This window comes from Hemicordylus capensis, chromosome 3 (genome assembly GCF_027244095.1).
Source record: "Hemicordylus capensis ecotype Gifberg chromosome 3, rHemCap1.1.pri, whole genome shotgun sequence".
NCBI lineage: Eukaryota > Metazoa > Chordata > Lepidosauria > Squamata > Cordylidae > Hemicordylus > Hemicordylus capensis.
Window position 1 is genome coordinate 31,109,376 of NC_069659.1, and position 16,344 is coordinate 31,125,719.

General features: G+C 42.5%; 1 protein-coding gene across 7 annotated transcripts in view; it reads left to right on the forward strand.

Annotated features, from left to right (window-relative positions):
* ELMOD1 (ELMO domain containing 1) overlaps nucleotides 1-16,344 on the forward strand; it is a 74,572-nt gene that overhangs the window by 44,981 nt on the left and 13,247 nt on the right. For 6 of the 7 annotated variants that reach the window (XM_053308665.1, XM_053308666.1, XM_053308663.1 and 3 more), the window contains 7 exons: nucleotides 1,339-1,484; nucleotides 4,328-4,356; nucleotides 6,307-6,404; nucleotides 8,963-9,092; nucleotides 11,023-11,156; nucleotides 12,628-12,696; nucleotides 12,960-12,983. In XM_053308665.1, the coding sequence (XP_053164640.1) occupies nucleotides 1,339-1,484; nucleotides 4,328-4,356; nucleotides 6,307-6,404; nucleotides 8,963-9,092; nucleotides 11,023-11,156; nucleotides 12,628-12,696; nucleotides 12,960-12,983 (630 nt within the window). The remainder of the gene's footprint in view (nucleotides 1-1,338; nucleotides 1,485-4,327; nucleotides 4,357-6,306; nucleotides 6,405-8,962; nucleotides 9,093-11,022; nucleotides 11,157-12,627; nucleotides 12,697-12,959; nucleotides 12,984-16,344) is intronic. The other variant, XM_053308669.1, reaches the window with a different exon arrangement.

The following is a 16,344-nucleotide window of genomic DNA, read 5'->3' on the forward strand; positions in this document are numbered from 1 at the left end:
TCTGTGCCTGAAGAGGTCTCTGAGGCCTGAGCACATGCAGTACCATCTCAGGAGGCTCATTTAGCTTTGGTTCTGCCTTCAGGCCATGCAGTTCCTGGTTCGAGCCCAGCGGTGGGACCCTTAGAGAGGTTGGCTCAGGGCATCCTCTCCAGGACTGTCTCTAGCTTTTGCCAGTCTAGTTTGCAGGGGGAGCCATGTGATGAATCAATCTTATTCCAGCCCCACTGGAATCAAAAGAATCTCTGTTGCTGTGCTGCAGCACAGGGTCCTGGACAGTCACCCCTTTTCAGACAGGCCTGGTTCTTTTCTTCCTCTTAAAATGCACCCTTGTTGACTAAACACTGTACCCCTATTAACATGTTATGTTCTACACTTCGTGTATTGTGCATACAGGTACAGATCTGTATGCAGGTACAGTCATTCACATGTTATGTTGAACACGGGTGCAGCAGTACACTTCCAATCTGTACCATGCATCTGAAGAATCTGTACCCAGGATCACTTTTTAAATGAACGCAGGTACAGTCATTGACACAAACACATTGACAAGTGTACAGTTGTGCAATATAATTTGTACAACTGTATAATATATAATTATACTACAATATAAGAGGTTTACATATCAGGCGGTATAAAAATATGATTGATGAATGAATAAATAAATAAATAATGTCTGAATAGGGCATTTACTGTGAATATACCCTTGTTGACTAAACACTGTAGCTCTGTTCACACATTATGTTCCACACTCATACAGTGAGTGTATAGTGTACACAGGTACAGTTCTGGATGCAGGTAATGTTATTCACACATTATGTTCATCACAGGTACAGCAGTGAAGGTGCCTTTCTGTACCATGCATTTGAGTGACCTGTATCTAATGTTCACTTTTAAAATGGACTCTGGTACAGTCATTCATACAAATGCATGTATAGGTGTGCACATGCAATAATGTCTGAAAAGGGTGATTGCTACACAGCATAATGAAGCCATATTCAAACCCCGCCCCCCTTAAGTGGGCAGGATTGACAATTTCACAAGTATATGCACATTAAAGGAGATCTTAGAACAAAAATTCTTTGGGGTGATTCTTTTCTAGGCATGGTTGCCAGAATGATTTTTGTTTACCAAAAGGAATGCTTTCGTTTCAAAGAAGATGAAATCAGATTGAAAAGCCTTTCACCTGTTAACAGGCCCCAGTGGAATGGTGTGTTAGAAGTATTGCTCTTCAAAGACGCTTGAAAAAAACTCATAGCCTTTTTTAGAAACTCTCATTTGGGAATTTGGACTCCACTGAGGACCTTGTCTTGTGTTCTCACTCTAAGATTCTCTTGACAGGATGCTCGTCCAGGTGTGCCTGTACTTCTATTGCAAGTGCTTATGCCGCTGCCTGAAATTTGTGGTGAGGAAACTGACAGGACAGTGTGAGTTGCAAAGGATTTGCTACAACACAAAGCCTGGGGCCAGCAGGACTATGAAAATCGGTAAGCAGTTTCAAAAGCGGCCTTAAAGTTTGTCCTGTGTCCTTGTTACTCTGTTTTTTATAGGGTGCTGGTGGTATTTATACATATGGAACAGTACAGGGGTTCCTAACCTGTGGTACTCCAGTTGTTGCTGAACTACAACTCCCATCATCCCCAGCTACAGGTCATTGTGGTTGGGGATGCTGGGAGTTGTAGTTTATCTGGAGTACCACAGGTTGGGAACAGCTGGTATAATGCAGGGGGCCCTCATTATCCACGGTTTCGGCACTCGTGGTTTCACGTATCCACAGTCAGGAAATATATACCCAACCTTATTATCTGTGGCACGCTGTTTCACATATCCACAGTTTTGGGCAGTGCAGTTCTGCCCTTACATGGTCGTGCTCTTGCTGCACGTGCTCATGGGTTGTAAGAGGAGCTTGGAGGAGGACAGTGGAGTGTTTTGGTCTTCATCTGTAGAGTTTTTTTGCTTCTAAGAGCCATTTTGGGCAGCATTTGGCAGCCTTGGATGGCCTTTGGTATCCTTAGGGAGCCATTGGAAGCTTCAGGAGCCTTTTTTGAGCCATTCCTGGGAAGCTTCTTGGAACCATTTTCTGGAGCCTCTCGCAGCATTGCGCTGCCCTCATAAGATGCTAATTACCACTTTTCTAAATTTAATTTTAATTTTGATAAAATTGTATTTTTTCATTAAAAATTCAAATTAAAAATTAATTTTAATTCTGATTAAATTACAGTACTGTATTTAATTTGCAATTAAAAATTCAATTTAAATTAAAAATTAATTATCCATTGAAAATTGATCCTCCTCTCACGCTTTGATTTTTCTGTGTGTTTACTTGAAATGGATTTAATTTTGTGCTGCCTCTTTGGCAAACCTACCAACCAAACAGGCCATGGGCTTGTGCTGCTAAGTGCTAGACTTCAACTGTGGGGTGAGGAAGTTTCATGATTATGCATTACTGGAGGAGCTAGAAAGTGAGAGAGCGGAAGATCTGAAGTGGCCAAGATACAGTGCTGTGCTCCATCCTTATTTCTGTTTTTACCCTATCTTTCCAGTGATTTTTTAAAGTCATGTTCCTGGGCTCCAGAACCTAAACACACACCCCCCCATTCCCACTGACTTCAGGTTTTATTATTTGTGGTTTCATTATCCCCGGTTGTAGAACAAAACGGAACTCCCATGAATAACGAGGGCCACCTGTATATCAGAGGTTCTCAAAATTGCATCCCCTGATGCTGTTGGACTACAACTCCCATAATCCCCAATCACAATGGCCTTTGTAACTGGGGATGATGGGAGTTGAAGTCCAACAACATCGAGGGTCCCACGTTTGAGAATCCCTGGACTATATTATTTGGCTTTAAAATTAAGTTGTTTGACCAATTCTTGTTTAAGAACATGTTTTAAAACAGAACACTACCCCACCCTATCAGTGTAAAGCTATTTTACTTTATTTATTAGATTCACTCATATCCCATTTTGAAATTAAAAATGTCGAAGCAACTTACAAAAATTAACAAGCATTAATAATAAAAAAGAAAGGAAAGCTACAGTAATAAACATCAATAAAAACTTAAAATAGTCACCCAGTGCAGACGAAAGTCTTCCAGAAAGGAACGTTTTAAACATCTGTTTAAAGACAGAAAGGGGGAGCCAGTCAGATATTCCCAGGAGGGGCGTTCTCTGATTGTGGTGCTACCACAGCAGAAGCCCTGACTCCAGGGGTGGTCTTTTCATGAGGCGAGGTAAGATAGCCACCTCAGGCAGCAAGATGCCTCCTGCCGCTGCCATCAGAGCCCTTTTTTCCAGTCTGATCCTTGCAAGCTTTGCAAGGAGTGCCTTTCACACTAGAAGACAAGATGAGGCTGCTGGCACCTTCACTCCTCCCTCTCTCCCCCCCCCCCACATGCAAGGGTTGGTTTAGAATGGGGACTGGCCCCCAACAACAGCCTAGACCAAGGCAGCATTTGGCACATTGCCTCAAGCACCGCAATACCTTCAGCCCCCCCTGCCTGTCTCTGGTACCCGCCAACCAAATTGGCATTTAATGGCTTGCCAGAGAGCAGGGTCGCTGTGGCCATTCTTAAGGGTCAGGCAGGTTCATAAGGCATGTAGCTTACCTTTTTGACATATTTTCACGCCAGTCTTAAAGGAACTGCACTGGTTGCCAATTTGCCACTGATCCCAATTCAAAGTTTTGACACCGCCTTAAAGCCCTGAACAACCTGGGCCTCAAATACCTGAAGGAACGCCTTCTCCCATATAGACCTCCCCATCAGTTAAGATCTGTAGGAGAGGCCCTCTTGGTGGTGCCACCATTGTCAGCAATTGAAGGGGTAAGGGCACGCGAGCGAGCTTTCTCTGTGGTGGCTGCTAGGTTGTGGAATGCCCTCCCCTCTGAGGTGTGCCAAGCTCTGACATTGTGTACATTCAGGAGACAGCCTTTTTACCCTGGCTTTTGACTAGAGATGTAATGGTTCTTCCCCTCTCAGGCAGTGTATTTTTTTACTGTATTTTTGATTTTATGGTGCTGAATTTTAATCATGTTTTATTTTGTTTTTATTGTAACCTGCTCTGAGACCTTTGGGGATGGGGGTGCTAGAAATGTAAATAAATAAATATTGATAATGAACCTTTTCAGTATTTAAGTGTATATGGCCTCACTTGTTGGTTTATAATTGTCTCCTTACCCTTTTCTGTTTTGCTTTCTTCTTAGTAGTCATATATTTTTGTAAATACAGCTTAGTTTTATGATATGCTCCTACTGTTTGCTGTTAGATGGGAAATGCTACAATCTGATTAAAAATGAAAATGAAACCTTTCAAAAATGTTTTATTGACAGAAATGTCGTTGAGGAGTTCAAAAAATAAGGTAAGTGAAAGTCTGTCGCTTCCCACACTATGTTTTCCCAATTTGCTCTTTTCAGTTACTGTATTAGAAGTTTAAGCAAGCTAGCAAACAAGACCACAAAAGGTTGCCCATTCACAAGGAAATTCACTAGCCAATCCACCAGAGTTCTCTCTAATGTTTTTCATTTGTGCGCGGAATGAGTTTTGTTCTGTGTGGCAGTATCAAGGCAGTGTGTACACACATGCATTCAGAGTGGGACCTTCCTAATTCAGCCTGAGGGAGATCTAAAATGAACTGAGCGGACATCAAAAACGGTATGAGCACACGAGCATGTCTCAGAGGGAACACTGCAACCCACCCACCCACTTGTTAGCCATTTGTAGCATGTTCAGGACCTGAAACGACAACAGGACCTGAGCTTTTCCCAATGTTTACACTTGGTTCCTTTCCTGCAGGCAGTTCTAACTTGCCATGAACTACTAGGCAAGTGGCTATGGAAAAGCTGGAATTTAAAACAATAAAGAGAAATGCATTTGCATGTTGAAACCTGATCTGCAGTTTATCTACTTCAGAACACTGTTGTACATCCTGATGCACATTAGTATAAACAGTGACTTCTGCTACAGAAAATCTGTATGTAAAAAATAACTGGGGTGTGGTATTGGTTTTTTACCCCAAGATAAAATCAAAGTATTTTGTAAACTTGGATGTGGCAGTTACTTTGGTTCCTCTACAGTAATATAAGTAAAGAAAATTTCATTGTTAATGGTTTCTGAATACTTTCAACAGGTGTTTACAACCTTGAGTCCCCACATGTTTTACTACAACTCCCATCACCCCAGCACTAATAGCATTTGGCCGATAGGAACTGTATATCCCAACAATATCTCAGGGTCCAGGTTTGGGAACGCCTGCTTTAAGAGCAAGGACTGTTGAGGATTTGGGGTTGGAATATTCATTCATTCATTCATTCATTCATTCATTGAATTTTTATACCACCCTTCCTAATTTTAATAGAGAAAGATTGCTTCTCTTTATCTTTTCCCTGTTATGGGACAATTTTTGACATCAAGAGTAAAGGAATCACACAGATAATTCATGGCTGCTCTACAATATTGCATTTTTAAAACAAATGAAATGTAGAGGTTTTAATGTGCCAAATATAGCAAAACCAACTTTTTATTCTCAAGTTCAATTATTGCAACCTCTGATCTCCTGAACTCAGTATGTAAATAGCACTTCTGTTTCTTCATATGTGTCTAATATTCAGATGTTTTAGGGCCACTTTATATATTGTCGTGTCCCCCCCCCCACAATTTCAGGTATTTTTTCTTCTTTAAGGTATTTTTGTTACAAATATGTTAAGATGTGACAAACTCGTGTTTACAAACATATATGGAGTAAGGGCACATTCTCCAGAGAACTAAAATTAACTACAGTTGCCTATCAAGTGTGGAGTTGGTGATAAATCTGGATTTTGCACCAATAAATTGTGTGAAATAGCCCAAAGAGTTCACTGACTGAGATGTGCAAGTTCCTGAGCACCACTTGGAATTCTGGGTGCTGTGTCTAGGGACATAGGAAGCACCCTAAACTGAGTCAGACCATTGGTCCATATAGTGCAAAAGTATCTACACCAGTGTTCCCTATAACAGGGATTCCCAGATATTGTTGACTACAACTCCCAGCATCCCCAGCTGTAATGGCCTCTGGCTGGGGTTTATGGGAATTGTAGTTAACATCTGGGAACCCCTGTTACATGAAACATTGGTCTACATGCAGCAGTTCTCCAATGTTTCAGTCAGGACTCTTTCCAGACCTACTTGGAAATGCCAAGGATTGAACCTGGGGTCTTATGCATGCAAAGCAGATGTTCTACCACTGATCTGCAACCCCATCACCATATTATATTCACTTGTATCCATTACATCATATTCTCTAGGGATAACTGATTTTAAAATTCCTTTTCAGCTGCTCCAAAATTCAGTAAGTGTTCATCCAGATGCTATTGAAAAAACCATAGATGCCATCATGGAACTGAAAAAAATCAACCCTGATGTAAACCCACAGTAAGTTTAAGGGTGGCGGGCACTGGTTCAAATGTTGCATGGAATCACAGTTAAAGCTGGTTCCTCATGATATCCCCAAGTCCCATCCCTCCCATATGATCCTCCTAGGGATATTACTTCCTATTCAGGTTAGAAACAAACCTAGATCAGTCGTAACATCTGAACTAACTGATCTTGGTTTATTCTAACTGTCTTGCTTGAACAGAAACCTAGATATGAAACTCACTTCAGAGCTTGGGTACATATCTGGGTTTCTGTTCAAGCAAGTTAATTAGAATCAACCAAGACTGGCTGGTTCAGATGTCATGACTGATCTGTTTCTGAATCAGTTCATCTGAGTTCTGTTTGGGCAGAGGAGAGGGTTGTGCACACAGAAAACTCGGGGATGTTGCATTGAACTGGGTTTCAATCAAGATGCATGGCATCTGAACTGGCTGCCTGGATGTTTGAATTTTTTACTTGCACTCTTTGGAGTATCTCTTCCCGCCTACATTCATAATAGCATCCTGGAAAATGTTTGTGCAGTATGGTGCTTTATTTGTGAAAGTGTGAAATTGCTGTTGTGCTCTCAGACTGAAATTGGGCTGCCTCAAGAAACCAGTTTCTTTTTGGGAGAGGCCATTAGCAGAGATTAGATATCCCTCCTATAAGCTGGTTTTTGGCTTATATCTCACAAACCTAAGGGTCACTTCACACAACATATTTTTAGATGTCTGCTCAGTTTCTAGGTTCACACCTGAAAATGCAGTACATGTGACTGCAACCCATGTATGTGTGCTGTACAGCTACATTGTTCAGGGGGCTGTAATTTGCTGCAGTTCCCTAACAAGTACACATTTGGTGGCAAATCTAGACTTGCTTCTGCGTAATATGTGAAAAAGCCCCAAGGAATATTCTGTCTTCTAGATGTGGAATGATGTCTGAATTGAGCCAATATATAAAATTCAGCGCATACGCACCCCGAGTTCCTTCCCATTTTCTTTGGAGTTTCCTGGTCTTCTGTCTCCAAAATGTCCATTGTATACATATCTAGCTCCATTGGTGTCAAGCCTACATTTGTCCCTAGGTTGGACATGATGTTTTCTATCAACTCACTGGCCAATCATTTATTGCCTACGTCAGGGGTATTCATACCTGGCCATTGGTCCATCTAGCTCAGTATTGTCTACACAGACTGGCAGAGGTTACAGGCAGGAGTCTCTCTCCGTTCTCCAAGGTTACAGCCAAGTGTCTCTCTTAGCCCTTCCTGGCATCTCCAGATAGAGCTGAGAGAGACTCGTGCTTTTAACTTTGGAGAAGCTTCAGCCAGTTGGTGTAGCCAACTGAGCTAAGATGGACTAATGGTCTGATTCAGTAGAAGACAGCTTCCACTGTTCCAATGATCCCCAAATGTCATTGGGCTAAAGCTCCCATCATCTCCTTCCACAATGATAACATTGAGGACCCAAGTCTGAGAACCCCTGACCTATGGCTTTCCTTCAAGCTACATGCCCCCTTAGGTCCCTGTTTCACAGAAAGCAACGGACTCTCGTATAGACATGTTTCTCTTGTGGAAAAGACCAAACCCAAAGCACAGAGAAATGGAACCTCCTTAGAGCTTCATTTGTGCTGGGGTTCATCCAAGGATCAATATTGGTATCTATTTTCAGTGCCAGGGCTGAATCCTGGAAAAAGTTAAAGTGCTTCTGAGCATTTCCTTCACCAGTGAACTACTGCAGCTTATATATCCTCCCTGCATGAAATCCAGGGCTTCAGCCTCCAACATCACTCACTTGAGAATTTAACCTCTTTTAAAAGGTAAAGTTGTGCCGTCAAGTCAGTGTCGACTCTTGGCGACAACAGAACCATGTGGTTTTCTTTGTTAGAATACAGGAAGGGTTTACCATTGCCATCTCCTGTGTAGTATGAGATGATGCCTTTCAGCATCTTCCTATATAGCTGCTGCCCAATATAGGTGTTTCCCATTGTCTGGGAAACATACCAGCGGGGATTTGAACTGGCAACCTCTTGCTCCCTAGGCGTTACTTCCCCGCTGTACCGTTAGGCCTCCTTGCCAAGATAATATTAGAAATTGAATGAATGAATGAATAAATAATATTGAATTGGAGAGCACAGCCCTTGTCCACCAAAGGGTCTCCTCCCAGATTTTTCACCCATGTCCCAAGAGATCAGTGCTTTTTAATCTTTCGAGTGAGGAGGGAAGCTTCTGTACTGAGAGGAAAGGCCTGTGGGAAGCAGCACAGATGGCACCTTTCTCAAAAGAATAATTAAAAATGGGATTGCCTCAGAAATGGTAGCACAAATCTCTCCCTGCCTCATGCATAGTCCATGACTAGTCTTCAGAGCTACTAATGCAATGCAAGATAGATGAAATACAAGTTTTCTTGAGCAAAATCAACATATTATATAATGTTTTGTGTACGTGACCTCCATGAATGTACTTTTTCTTTGTGCAAAAGGTGAAGGTATAGCTCCATGCTGAGTAATACTAATCATGCAAAGCTAAATTGCTGAGTGCAGCACTGAACTCATGGCTGTTTGCTGGTGTTTCACTCTAGGCTAGGAGTATCTCTGCAGGCCTGCCTCCTACAGATTGTAGGGTACAGAAATTTGATTGCAGAGGTTGAGAAACTGCGTCGAGAGCCCTACGATTCTGAGGATCCCCAGCATGAAGAAATGCTTTTGAAGGTAAGCAGTCATCACATATTTATGAGAAGCTTTCTTTCTAGATATGGATGCTGTTAATAAACCAGTTCACTCACTGGCTCAGCAAAAGTCTTGACTACACAGCTCCTTGTACTGGAAAAGGTAAAGTTGTGCCGTCGAGTTGGTGTCGACTCTTGGCAACCACAGTCATGTGGTTGTCTTTGGTAGAATACAGGAGGTGTTTACCATTGCCATCTCCCATGCAGTGTGAGATGATGCCTTTCAGCATCTTCCTGTAGCGCTGCTGCCCAATATAGGTGTTTCCCATAGTCTGAGAAACATACTAGCGGGGATTTGAACTGGCAACCTCTTGCTCCATAGGCAGGTTACTTCCCCACTGCGCCATTAGGTGGCTCTGTACTGGGAAGGCCGCCTCCAGTAACAATTTGTTGGCATGGAATGAACAGGAGTCCCCAACCTCAGGTGCCCACATGCTGTTGGACTACAGTTCCCATTATCCCCAGCCACAATGACCTTCGGCCATTCACGGGACCTATAGACCAAGAACTTTTGGGGATCCAAGGCTGGGAACCCCTGTTTTATGCCAAGTTGAGAAGAGGAGGGTAAAGATTTAGTTGAAAGCACAAGGGAAGTGGGAGCAGTTGAACAAACTGCTTCACACAATTAACTTGCGGAACTCACTATCACAAGACGTGGTGTTGGGCATTACCCTTGGTCAAGGGTAAGCAAACTTGGTCCTCCAGCTGTTATTGAACCCATAAGCCCAAGCCACACTTTATTTGTGGCTGGGGAAGATGGGAGTTGTAGTTCAACAGCAGCTGGAGTGTCCATTTTTCCCACCCCTGCCCTAGGTGTTGTTTGAAAGTAGTTAGACCCGAGCTGCACAACTTGTGGCCCTCCTGCTGTTTTTGGACTGCAGTTCCCATCATTTCCAGCCCTGGCCAGTGGTCACAGGAGTAAAACCCCTCCCACAGTTATGGGAGTTGTAGTCCAACATCTTCAGGAAGACTGAAGGTGTTCAGCCCTGAAATAGAAAGATTTGTGGAGTCTGTAATAACTGCATGGAAGCTGAAAATGGTGCCTAGACATTTGGAATAGCATCCTTTCTTTGCCATCTCTCTCTCTCTTTGGAAGGGTGGCACTGGACTGTTTCAAATGATACTGACCCACATGATGAAAGAAGGGCAGCGCTGAGAGCATGCCCATTGGGACATCCTCCATGGACACTGTGACACCCCACCAGCACATCCCTTAAGCACGTACTGTATGGGGGCTGATCAGCCAAATGGTCCCTAAACCACACACTCCCAATACTTGTTTAAACAGGTGTTGGGAGCACCAGTTTAGGAACCATTTGGATGAACAGCCCCCACACGCTAACAAGGTGTGTGCCAAGAAGGTATCCCAATGGGCACAACTTCCCGCCCCACTTGTCCAGCATATGTGCTTGGAGCTGTATCATTTGAACTGCACCATTATGAAATCTGTATGTCATTTTGTTTTTGTTTTCTTCCTCTACTTGTTGTCTCCTTGTAAAGCCAGCATAAGAAAAGTAAATGCTTTCAAGCCTTGGAGAATCAGGTTAGCTAATCACCTTCTGCCTCAGAACCACACTGTGACAGTGTAGCTAAATAAACTGTGCTTAGGGGGAGGCAATTTTTCTATTCAGAGTTACAGAGTAGACACAATGAGTCTCTGTCAAGATTTTGCACCATTTCTGCAGCAGGTCAAATAGGATTTCCCAGTGGCCATATTTGAAATGTCTTCTGCATCTAAGAAGCATTTCTTGCCAAATCCTTCTTTAGCACATTGCCCCTGGACGACTCTGACTACAGTGTATAGCAGTGCAGTGAGGACTAGCAGATAACTAATTCTAGAAATGTCAGCCCACAAAGATCCTGGATTGTAATGTTACCTGTGATTCCCTCCCCTCTGCCCCCGCTTCCTGTAGCTATGGAAATGCTTGAAACCTGGATCCCCGTTGGAAGCTCGGATTTCCAAGCAGTGGTGTGAAATTGGTTTCCAAGGTGATGATCCTAAGACAGACTTTAGAGGAATGGGCCTTCTTGGGTTATATAACTTGTTGTAAGTATTAATATTTTTCCTCTTTAAAGACTGACTACATAGTTATCAATGATGCTCCTGCTAATAAATGCCAATCCTTATCAAGATAAGTATTGTTTTATACATGCTTGAAGGTTATCACCTTCATTAGTTGTTGTTTTTCTTCTTGATAAATAATGTCTTTTTATTTACAGTGTATTTCAAATCCTTCACAGCAAAATAAAACAGTGTTTTGTATTTGAATGGAGAGTATTCAATAAAAGTATCTAGTTTTTTAAATAAAAGTTTGCAATCACCACCTCCCCCCCATTATTTTATATCAGTTATTAATTTTACCATTGGCACTTAATCCCATACATTTTCAAATCATTCCTTAACCGTTGGAATTTTTCTTTCTTTCACCACTGTTTAAGCTATATTGCTTCTGCAAGTATTACCATATAGGAACCTAGTTAGTGGAGTCAGTCAGTCATAATACCAAGATGTTTTGTTTGTTTTATTGATTGGTATGTTTTATTTTATAATGGTGTTTAGTGAGTCTGATTCTTGTAAGCTGTGTTGGATCTGTTAGGAGAAATCAGGGTAGAAAGAATTATAGATATTTGGGATTATGTAACTAGCCTTGGTCTCATGTACTCCCTCATCCTTTTATGCGCCATTAATAGTAAACTGTTGATCAACAACAAACCATAGTTTGCCATTTTGTGCCAAACTGCACAAAAAACAACAAACCCCCAGCCATACTGGTTTGTGCTTGCCGTGATTGCAGTCCAAGGAGACAGACATGGGACGGTGCAAGCCTGATGCTCCTCAAAGCTAGTTCTTATAATGACAGAACATGCTTTGATGTTGCCGAATCACTCCTCTAGAACACACTCTGTCTTTATTCTATGTTAATTCAATACGATGAAGAATAATTTCTTGGTGGGTGACTTTACATGACTGCTGGCAAATCTGTAAGTGGGGAATGTGTTGATAAAATGTTGCCAACCAAGAGCACATGCTCCTGGCAGGCACGAACCCCCCAACCCCTCAAATTGGTTTCCCAACTCTCTGGCTGGTTTCCCAACTCTCCGCCCAACATTCTCTTAACATTATTTCACCCAACTTCAAATCTGGGTTACAGAAGTTGATGGAGGTTGGGAGAATGTTGGGAATCCAACGGGGCAGGTTGGAACATCATGTCCACCAGGAGTGCACTTCTCAGTTGCCAACACTTTACCGACATATTCCCCACTTACAGACTCACCAGCAGTTGTGCAAAGCCATCCACTGAAACAATGTTTAGATTATTTAGGGCATTATCAAAATATCTATACTATATGAACGTTTGATTTCTGTTGTGTTTGAGCTTTCTGAGAAGCAGGAGTTTAAAGTGGAGAACAAGGAGACATATTCTGTTTTAAGCATAACCTGTTCCTCTTTACAATAGTATTTAATTCTGTGTCATTTAAAAGCTGAAGTGGTGTTGTTTGTTTTTTTCTCTTTCCAGATACTTTGCTGAATGTGATAGTGCTGCAGCTCAGCAGATCCTTTCTGACTCCATTCAACCAAAATACAGGTAATACTTGAAAGCTGGAAATAATGACAGTTTCTAATAAATTAAAACCTTTAAGTAACATTTTTGCAGCCCTTTAACTGTTAATATGCAAGATACCCTTGAACTTTTAACACTTCAGCTAGAAAGAAACAATGGCTTGATTCCTCATATTCTACATATTTATTTACTGCTTAATACATTCACTTCATGTTATATTGTTTTCTTTTAAAAGCTACTTATTTGTTTTTCCTTTCTTTACTTTTTTTCCATCTTTCACAATGAAGGGAAGTCACTAAAGAGGAGCTAAGGTATTCTTTGTTGTGTTTGCATTGTGTGTAAACCTTTAAATAACAAATTTCCAAAGTAAATTTAAGCTATATTTTAAACCAAGTAGCTCAGCCATTTTTCAGTGAATGTGCATTGAATTTGGAGGGGTGATGTTCTTGTCCCCTAGTCAATGTGTACAACATTTCAGGGGAATTGGATGGATATGAAAGATTTTGTGATCAATGGCATGTTTATGGTTTATAATGATGGAGTGCTGTGTTTATTCCTCCATTGTTCTTCATAGTGAATTACAAAGCAGTTTGTTAAATCAATAGGGCCCTACAGAACTGGAAGGACAAATTTTGTATCTTAAACTAAAACTGATTTAAATAAAAAATGAGAGCCAGCGTGGTGTAGTGGCTAGAGCTCTGGACTAGGACCGGGGAGACCCGAGTTCAAACCCCCATTCAGCCATGAGACTTGCTGGGTGACTCTGGGCCAGTCACTTCTCTCTCAGCCTAACCTACTTCACAAGGTTGTTGTGAGGAGAAACTTAAGTATGTAGTACACCGCTCTGGGCTCCTTGGAGGAAGAGCGGGATATAAAATGTAAAATAATAATAATAATGAGGAAAGCACACAAAAGAGCTCCAGAAAAGTAATGTAAACAATTCTGCCACTGTTTCATTTAGATAGTGTCTGAATTCCTTTAAAAGGAATAAGGCACCATAAGGAATTCATTTGGATTTTTGCTCCATTAACCTTATCTGCAGTTCTGCCAAAGTCTCTTGACTGCTGCCTACCATATCTTCAGGCAAAAGAAGTCAATGTCTTCTTTGATTCAAGAATTCAGTTCAAACACCCTGGGTGACATCTTTTTCTCCCCACCCCATATCCAGCTCCAAAGATAGAAAAGTGGCATAGATTCCTTGAATCACAACGTTCTGGAGAAATTTGGAAACAGGAGGCAAGAGGTGGTTCACGATCTACTGGTAGATGTCTGGATGTTTTGTAATAGGTAATAGAGTTTGTAACAGATAAGCAAAAGTTTTTTCCCTTCAAATTGTTTAATAAACAACAAAAAGACTTTCCCCACACCTCATGTTTGGCTGCTGAAACTAAGAGGTGGGGTTGGAATCAGGAGTGGATTTTTGAATGGAAGAACTAAGATTTCAGTTCTGACAAAAATTTGCATTAGGCTGAGCATATGCTCGGAGACACCCTGGCCAACATCCAGACTAACCCTGCACTGACATGCCAGGGCTTTCCATCATGCTGGGGCAGGGAGTGGGCAAGATTCCCACCACCACCGCTTTCCATTGTAGCTCCTGAAATCATATCTATAAGGATTGGGGGACCCTCAGGGACATAGTTTGGGGAGGCAGAGGGAAAGGAGGACATGCTATAGGACTAAAGCCCTCCGCAGATGTTCAACTAATAGCACTGTACACAGTGTCCAAGATGGGGCTGGAAGTCCCGCCTCGGCCCCCGTCACTCACCCCCTTGCAGGCACCGCTCACAGATACACCAGCTTTTGTCTGCAAACTGATGCGCCCAAGCCTCCGGAACATGGAAACACCCTCATTCACAAATATGTCATTTGTCTCTTCAGGCGAATGCCCGTGTACCCATGAGCAGCACCTGCAAGGGAGTGATTGACAGGGCTGGGCTGGGACTTCTAGCCCCATTTTAGACGTCGTACTTGCCTACAGCGCTTTTATTTGAACGTCTGAAGAGGGCTTAAGTGACAACCCAATTGCCCAGGGATAACCCCTGACAAGCACTTATTAAATGATTTGTTCTTAGAGAGGCTTTCTTGCTGCCTCAAGTATTTAGTGGCAGATTTATGCCCCAAAGCACAACTGCTTCCTATAGTTTTGTATAATCCATATAAATATGCAACCCTTTTAGGCCCTATTAAGTATGTGGCAGTGACTTGGAGAGATTCATTGATGCAGTGCCAAGATGTATTTACTCACATTTTTCTTGCTTGCTTGCAAGTTATGACGGGGAGGTCTGTTTTAACTTATCTGTGCCATTTGTGGTAAGCTTCACTTCCCCTTCCCAACAGCTTTGCTAGGCAGAAAGCTCCATGTAGAAATTAGAAGAAGTAACCACAGGAAATCTGGGCCCTTGGTGATTAAGGGTAAGGGCCACAGTCTTACATGGATGATGCCTAAGTTCTGTCCAAGTCTTAAGTCAGAGGGGTTCTCAAACTTGGGTCCCCAGATGTGGTTGGACTGTCTTTAGCCACTGTGCAGAGGATGATCGGAGTTGACATCTGGGCTTTGACTTAAGTGCTTTAGGAGCACCTGATTTCAATGGCAGAAGGTGTGCTGTGTATGCAGAAGGTCCCAGGCAGGGACAGAGCCACCATTGCATGGGGGTGTTTAAAGAACCCGGGCTGCTATGCTCAGGGGCCACATCTGGTGCCCCAGCCACACCCCTGCGTCTGACATCATGGCCACATGTCTGTGTAGAGCTCAAATTCCTCTTTATTTTTTTAGATAATTGAGGTAGGAAATATGGAGAATGAAGATCTCAGGGATGGAGGACAACAGTCTGAGGAAGAGGGGAACGTTCCCTTAGAATGGACCCGTTCCTTGGGTGATGCACCCATATCCTCTCTCACAGAAGATACTCTACTGGGGCGTCCCAGTAGTGGGTGATTTTATCGTTGGGAGCATAGAGCGATGGGTTTGTGACCCATGTATAAACCAAATAGTGACTTGCCTGCCTGGTGCGAAGGTTGTGGACATCATGCAGAAACTAGATGTGTTTTTAGGCAGTGCTGGAGAGGAATCAGCTGTTGTGGTGCATGTTGGCACCAACAATGTTGGGAAATGTAATTAAGAGGTCCTAAAAGTCAAATTTAGGCTGCTAGGTAGTAGGGATGTACATGAATCAATTTTTTTGATTGGATTGGTACCCAAACCGAATCACCCCAATTTGTTTTGGGTTCGAATCTGCCCCACCCCCGAATCATCCCAGATTTGTTTTGTACCCGGATTTTCCAAATCTGAATTGATTTGGGGCAAAAAAGGGGGGTTCAGGGGGGGAAAGAGTGGGGTGGGTGCTATTTCCCAATGGGTGGAAATTACCACCCAAATTTCAAGGAAATTGGGCAAAGGGGTGATTTTTTTTAAAAAAAAATGAAGTTCACACATCTTTAAGTTTTCCCCCTATGTGGAATAATGGGGATTTCCAGCTCCATGTGGAGGGCACAAGGGTGGCCCAGAGCAGGTTGTGGTGGGTGGCAGTGCCCAATGGGTGCACAGAAGCTACCACCCAGATTTCAAAGGAATTGGGCAAAGGGATGATTTTTAACAATTGTTTGAAGTTCACGTGTCTTTAAGCTTTTCTCCGTAGGGAATAATGGGGATTTCAGCAGCCTTAGTTAGAA